The following is a 7,908-nucleotide window of genomic DNA, read 5'->3' as shown; positions in this document are numbered from 1 at the left end:
AAAAAAAAAAGGGTTTTAAAAAAAAAAAAAAAAAAAAACACCAGATAGGAACAGAATCAAGAGCAGACAAGTAGTTCAATCTAGAACAGAAGGATTACCTCTTCATTCTAACTGTGAGAAAAGGAACATTGATAAGGGCACATAAATATGCATCTGCATGCATAAATGCAGAGGTGACCTAGAGTAGAAGAACTGTAGGCAAGAAACTCTGAAAGAGAAGAAGGCAAAAATTTTGAAAGAAATGTTGAAAGACTGCAATAAAGCACCCTGAAGTCTTCACTAGACAGGGAAAAAACCAAGGTAGTGAAGGGCTGGGAGAGGGGTAGGGAAAAAAAGCTAGATACAACATTTTAATATTAATTAGAAAAATTTATGAATTTACAGATTATATACACACACACACACAGGCTTCACTGGCAGCTCAGACATTAAAGAATATGCCTGCACCCTCCTCCCTTCTCCCTCCCCATACCATCCCTCTGGGTCGTCCCAGTGCACAAGCCCCAAGCATCCAGTATTGTGCATCGAACCTGGACTGGCAACTCATTTCATACATGATATTATACATGTTTCAATGCCATTATCCCAAATCTTCCCACCCTCTCCCTCTCCAACAGAGTCCATAAGACTGATCTATACATCAGTGTCTCTTTTGCTGTCTCATACCAGGAGACCTGGGTTTGATCCCTGGGTTGGTAATATCTCCTGGAGAAGGGAATGGCTACCCACTCCAGTATTCTTGCCTGGAGAATTCCATCGACAGAGGAGCCTGGTGCAATGGCACCCCACTCCAGTACTCTTGCCTGGAAAATCCCATGGACGGAGGAGCCTGGTAGGCTGCAGTCCATGGGGTTGCTAGGAGTTGCACATGACTGAGCAGTTTCACTTTCACTTTTCACTTTCATGCATTGGAGGAGGAAACGGCAACCCACTCCAGTGTTCTTGCCTGGAGAATCCCAGGGGGGGAGCCTGGTGGGTTGCCATCTCTGGGGTCGCACAGAGTCGGACACGACTGAAGTGACTTAGCAGCAGCAGGAGCCTGGTGGGCTACAGTCCATGCGGTCGCAAAGAGTCAGACATGACCGAGTGACTAACACTTTTACTCTCATATGCATATAAACTTATTTATCTTTGTCTTCTCTCAAAGTTCTGGCTTCTTTCTGTACTTTCTCCTTTACTACAAAACACTTATATTTTGAAACCTGTTAATAATTGGTCTTTGGTCATTTTTCTTGAGTAAAGAATTTATTCAGGGATAAATAAAATTATAAGATATCTTCATATTCTCAAAGAACTTAATATTTCCCTAAAGAAGTGACGTAGAATGATAAGATATCAAATTCACATACAAAGCTGTATGAAGTCAGCAAGAATAATAAAAATTCACCTAAGGCAAAGGCGCCTTCTTGAAAAACTCAAAGTTTACTCTTTCACAATAAGATTTGTATCAGTGTAGGGATTATGGATAGTGGCAGCAGGAGTAGGAGTAACCAAAGTGTAGGCACTGGTATGCCTTCTAAGAGAAGTTTCACTTCTATCAATAACTAGATATGAGATTAGATAGATACATAAGGGCCAGACTATGAAACATTTAGAATATTTTAGCTCAGACTGAGGATAAGCAGAGAAGAATCATAAAATGGGGCAAAGTGTTCAATAATAAAACAGTATTTCATAGAAATTTTCCTCCCACTAAAATGCACCTGATACACTTTCATTCTTTCTTCCTCTAGTGTACTACTGCAGTGTAACTCACGAGGACATACACCGTGTTATGAGCTGAAAAACTGCAGACTGTATGAATCGCTATGATAACTTCAAATGTAGATCTGCTACAAAAGGTCATATTATGCTGTATCTTAAATCTGTGGAAAGTATCTTGTATTAGCAAAAGCAATCTAATTTATTATGATATTAAAAACTAAATTACAAAGCTATTTATTAATAAAATTTACCATTTTTTAAAATGTAACAAAATATAATACTTACCACAAGACTTTGAATGTCCCAAAACTTCATCACCTTTCATGGTTTCACACAACTCAAAGTACTGAACACACTGCTGAACTGCTGTAGTTATCTAATAAAATAACAGCTTATTAATCCTAAAATTTTAAGCACACAAGTCCATGTATTAAAGAAGTTAGTCAAGGCTGTAAAATATGTTGGGAAAATATCTAAGAAAAATATTCAGAAAATTTAGAATAGCACCTTTCCACCGAAGCTCAGTCTCTGCAGTTACATTTTAACTACGGCTTCATTCCAGGAAACATGGAAAATATTTGTAGACCAGTAAATATACTATTGTTATAATGTTAGTATTTAAGACAAAAATACAAATGTATTTTACATTTTATAGTGAAAGATGAAAAAATTCTGGTCATGACTTTAAAAATTCTCTTGTCAATATCCCCAATTTCCTTGCCTTAAGAGTCTTTTCTTCCTACTTAGCCAGTAAAACGTGACCTGTATCTAGCTTTCATTTCCATCTTAGATACCAGAATTGCTAAAAGCTGATAAAGAAAATTCTCAATACAAAGAACAGTCATAAAAAAAATGATCTCCAATTTCTGTACCCAGCGATTCTCTGATAGTCTTGATTCTACCTCCTTTTCCCACTCTCCTCAAGCAAAGATTTCAAATCTTTTTCCTTTCCTCTATACCTACATACTTCCTGTAGATACCGTCTCATTCTGCTCTCAAATAGAGGTCACCAGTGAGTTAAGGAGCAATAATTGCTAGATGTAGTAATAAAGAGGGTTTTGTTGATCTTCAAAAGATCAATTTCAAGGGAGCTTGGGGAATAGAACTAACTATAAGGAAAGGGAATAGGAACTGAAAAATTAAAGGCAGATAGTATAATTTTCATTTTCAAGAAGGTTGGCCAATGAAAGAAAAAAAGGCTCAAACATAGGGGTGAGGTCTTAGGTCAAGAATGAATTCTTCAGGTTGAAAGGATATGGTCTTGCTTAAGTAGAAAGGAAGTTAAGAGTATATAGAAGAGAAAGGATAATTGATAGAACAGTGTCTAAGAGCAGGAGCAGCTAGGACCTAAGGGAAAGGAAAGGTTAAGCTTCAGATGGGAAAATGAAGGCGGCTGTGTGGACAGAGATGAGTTCATAATGATGGAATCAAGGAATTGATAGATTTCCTAGTCTCATTCATTCTTATGGCCTTATTTCATGTAGAAGAATTAGCATGGCAGAATTACCATCATTAAGAATGGCCCGCCTACAAGACTGGACCTTGACCATCATCTGGAAACTTGGATTTCAGGACTTTTCCTACCATTCTAAAAACGGTACCTCAACAAACAACGTGGTTTTTATGCTGAACGTCTGTGCTCCTTCTGGGTGTGTGGAATCCCTGGTATGTAGTAGGCAGAAGGTGCGAACACGATTAATCCCTGACTTGAAAATGGGCACTAAATCTCTAATAAATTTCTCTGGTAGACAACATGTCACATGAGCTGTCATAATTTGACACTGGAGAAATTAAGATGAGTCCTGTGTGACTCTGCTGGGAAAAAAGACTCTTAGAAGTTCATGCCTGGTATCTTCTCCAGTGTGCCTTATCCTTAAACCAGTTCTGTTTTGCATCTTTTTTTTTGGTAAGAAACCATAGCTGGGAGTACAACTACATGCTGAGTGCTAGAATTTCTCCCAGCAAATCATCAAATCTAGGGATAGGCTTTGGGAACCCCCTTCCATATCTATGTCTAAATCAACCTTTAGGATCTAGATTAATAAAATGAAATCTTCCCACCAGGAAATCTGGATCTCAAACTTGATACGACCAAATCTACCAAATCTAAAGTCATAATCTTTTCCAAAATCCTGTTTTCTTCCTATTGTGTTACTTATATCAATGAATGACAAATATTCAAATGAGTAAGTCCTGACCCAAAGTATGAGTCACTAAGTCATGTCTGACTCTTTGTGACCCCCATGGACTGTAGCTCACCAGGCTCCTCTATCCAGAGAATTCTCCAGGCAAGAATACTGGAGAGGGTAGCCATTTCCCTCTCCAGGGGAACTTCTTGACCCATGGATCAAACCTGAGTCTCCTGCTTGCAGGTGGATTCTTTACCACTGAGCCACCAGGGAAACTCAAGTCCTTACCAAACCCCATTCAAAAAGTCAAGTCCTCTAAAACTTATATTCAAAATATAGTACTCCTAAGTCCATCCATTTATCCCAATTCACTGTCATAGCCTTAATTCATGTTTCTACCATCTTTTCCCTCTTAGGAGAGATGTATTGAAGTAAAAACTATCTCCACCTACACCTTCAGCCCATTTTCCAAATTTTCCAAAGCCCTAATATAATGTTACTTCAGTACATGAAAATCTATCTGTGTATTACTAAATCTCCAGAATAAAGGTCAATCACCTAAATTTGACAATAAGAACTTTCTAATGACCTAACATTAGTTTTATTCCTATTACCCTCCAGATGACCCTCTCCCAAGACACACACACATGCACAGAGAAATACATCTACCTGTGTAAAAAGTCAGTCACCAAAAGCCAATTCAACAGTTATCTGACTAGTCAAATAACCAATTCATTAAAAGCAAATCCACCAAAAATCTCATCTATCAGTACACATCAATTAATTCTCAAACACATTCAAAGCTGAAATGTACAACAAACTCATTTTTATCTGCAAAAGGGAAAAGGCTGAAGATTCCCTTCAAGTAGGTCTTATTTATTCTTCATGAAATTATGAGACCTTATCCTGCCTCATACATGATGAAACAAGCTAAGGTCAACTGACACAGACCCAATCTAAAGTACCTAAAAATTTTTCAAAAAACATCATCCACTTAATACTAGTTTTAAGGGAACTGGTTTTTGGGAAATTTCTCTAATACTAACTCACACATCTCTTAGCAATCTATGTTCAGCCATATTAAGTACGCGCAGTTTCCAAGTGTACTATGTATTTCCCAATCCCTAAAGCCTTTAAAACATGCTATTCCATGGCCCTGAAATATTTTCCCACCACTACACTAACCATCTTCCCTCCTTTCCAGAATAACACCTATTCATTAATTTTAAAAATTCCCCACAGTCCTTGGAAATGAGTGATTGTTCTATGGATAAAAGCCAGAACAACCATACTTTTATATAACCATGGTTAACAGGTATCTAGAACAAATTTAAAATCTTGTAAATCATTGTATGTCAACAGATCTCAATGAACTTAACTTCTGAAAACCAACCAATCAGTAGCCCCTTTCTTCTAAAAGTCAGCCAACAACAGACATGCTCTGGGAAATTTACTGTTGGCTTGAACTCAGTTATCACCTCTAAAAGCCCATCAGACCAGTTCCAAGTTTTCCCCAAAATCCTGTATTAACATCTGCCTTGCCTAATTAAGTAAGCAACAAATACAGTTTGATGCATTGTTTCAGATACTGAACAGTGCTCTTAAACTTCAACCTTTCTGGAGCTTCCATGGAGATTACCTTGAGGACTCTCAATTGGCATCATTTCCATGGGGTCGTCAAAGAAAAGCGTCTATTGGGGCCATAAATCCCAAGCTTTGATAATCCTTCAGATTTGCCACCACTCGAGTCTGTGTCAACAATGATCTAAGATTCATCTTGCTTTATTGAGTTCTCATTGCTAGATTTTATTATCCTTGGATTTATTATGAAACAGCTCTTTGTACAAAGAAGCCTTTTTGTTTTGGAGGAGCACCACTGGGTCATTAGTTCTATTATCGTTCTATTACTAACATGCCTATTCTTTTGTGCTCATTTTGCTTTTGTCGTTATTTGCACAGACTCTGAACTCCTGTTTTGTTTTGGGTTAGCTTGCATCTACTGAATATATAAAAGAATGCTCAGAAGAAGGCATAGTCCAAGAAGTCTCTAATCCAGTCAATTCGATCCAAACCAGCCCTGAGATGAGTGGCTACCAGCAATAAACTCATTTAAAGGAAACTGGTCATATTGCCTTGGGACTTCTACAAAAATTTCATGGCTACACTCCCTGACTTGTCAATTCTTGAAAAAAAAGGGAATCAATGATTATTCTGTCACCAATCACACAGCCCCTCCCTCACTTCTGCATAGTCAGAACCTGAAACACCATTCATAAGCACACACTTTTGCCCAAAAGTATAGTGATTTGTTTCATGTTTATCAGGAATTTGTCTAGGATGCAGCCTCCGCTTGATAGAAATACTTCTGAGATGAAATTATATTAAAATCCTAATTCTTCAAAAACTGCCATTACGGGGAAATTTTGATATGACAAACATAGTTAAAACAGGCTCTAAAGAATTAGAAGACAAATGAACAAACAGCTTCTCTGTGAACTCAAAGCACTATCTCCAAATAATCTCTCTCAGATACTCTTTAGCTCACTTCCACTCAAATCTTCAAAAACTCATTCTTCCTTGCACTCATTTCTACTCATCTTTATTTTCACTACCCACTTAAACTTACTTCTGTTCCTTCTACCTCTTTCCCTCACTTCTTACATGTTTTATCTTTGGTTTGAGAAGAGTAACAATCACTGAAAAAGGCACATCTCAGAAGACGAACAACTACAAGACATAATATCCCCTTTAAATTGCAGGAGCAGAAACCAAATATATAGTAGGTAAATTTAAATACTAAAGAGTCAAGTTGAGGGTTTAAAAAATGAGTATTCTAAACTTTCAGTTCAGTTCAGTCGCTCGGTCATGTCCCACTCTTTGCAATCCCATGGATTGCAGCACACCAGGTCTCCCTGTCCATCACCAACTCCCAGAGTTCACTCAAACTCATGTCCATTGAGTCGGTGATGCCATCCAGCCATCTCATCCTCTGTTGTCCCCTTCTCCTCCTGCCTTCAATGTTTCCAACATCAGTGTCTTTTCTAATGAATCAGTTCTTCACATCAAGTGGCCAAAGTACTGGAGTTTCAGCTGCAGCATCAGTTCTTCCAATGAACATTCAGGACTGATATCCTTTAGGATGGACTGATTTCCTTTAGGATGGACTGCTTGGATCTCCTTGCAGTCCAAGGGACTCTCAAGAGTCTTCTCTAACACCACAGTTCAAAAGCATCAATTCTTCGGCGCTCAGCCTTCTTCACAGTCCAACTCTCACATCCATACATGACCAATGGAAAAACCATAACCTTGATTAGATGGACCTTTGTTGGCAAAGTAATGTCTCTGCTTTTTAATATGCTGTCTAGGTTGGTCATAACTTTTCTTCCAAGGAGCAAGCGTCTTTTAATTTCATGGCTGCAGTCACCATCTACAGTGATCTTGGAGCCCCAAAAAATAAAGTCTGCTACTGTTACCACTGTTTTTCCCCATCTATTTCCCATGAAGTGATGGGACCAGATGCCATGATCTTAGTTTTCTGAATGTTGAGCTTTAAGCCAACTTTTTCACTTTCCTGTTTCACTTTCATCAAGAGGCCCTTTAGTTCTTCTTCACTTTTTGCCATAAGGGTGGTGTCATCTCATATCTGAGGTTATTGATCTTTCTCCCAGCAGTCTTCATTCCAGCTTATGTTTCACCCACCTCAGCGTGTCTCATGATATATTCTGCATAAGTTAAATGAGCAGGGTGACAATATACAGCCTTGACATACTCCTTTCCCGATTTGGAACCAGTCCGTTGTTCCATGTCGAGTTCTAACTGTTGCTTCCTGACCTGCAAACAGGTTTCTCAAGAGGCAGGTCAGGTGGTCTGGTATTCCCCTCTCTTTCAGAATTTTCCAGAGTTTATTGTGATCCACACAGTCAAAGGCTTTGGCGTAGTCGATAAAGCAGAAATTCTAAACCTTACGAAAGATATATTTGCTGTAAAATTCAGGATTTTATTTCATACTTATTCTCCTGCAGTAGGAAATATGTACTAGCCAGTTCACTTAACTATTAATCCCTAAGATTGGGGC

At 38.3% G+C, this 7,908-nt stretch overlaps 1 protein-coding gene across 2 annotated transcripts in view; it reads right to left on the bottom strand.

Moving 5' to 3' along the window:
• TBC1D32 (TBC1 domain family, member 32) overlaps positions 1-7,908 on the bottom strand; it is a 206,302-nt gene that overhangs the window by 156,784 nt on the left and 41,610 nt on the right. For both annotated transcript variants that reach the window (XM_010861791.1, XM_010861790.1), the window contains exon 12: positions 1,990-2,080. In XM_010861791.1, coding sequence (XP_010860093.1) covers positions 1,990-2,080 — 91 coding nt within the window. The remainder of the gene's footprint in view (positions 1-1,989; positions 2,081-7,908) is intronic.

The sequence above is a fragment of the Bison bison genome, unplaced genomic scaffold (assembly GCF_000754665.1).
Source record: "Bison bison bison isolate TAMUID 2011002044 unplaced genomic scaffold, Bison_UMD1.0 scf7180017864473, whole genome shotgun sequence".
NCBI lineage: Eukaryota > Metazoa > Chordata > Mammalia > Artiodactyla > Bovidae > Bison > Bison bison.
Note: the sequence above shows the minus strand (reverse complement) of the source record. Positions and strands in the feature narration are given on the sequence as shown.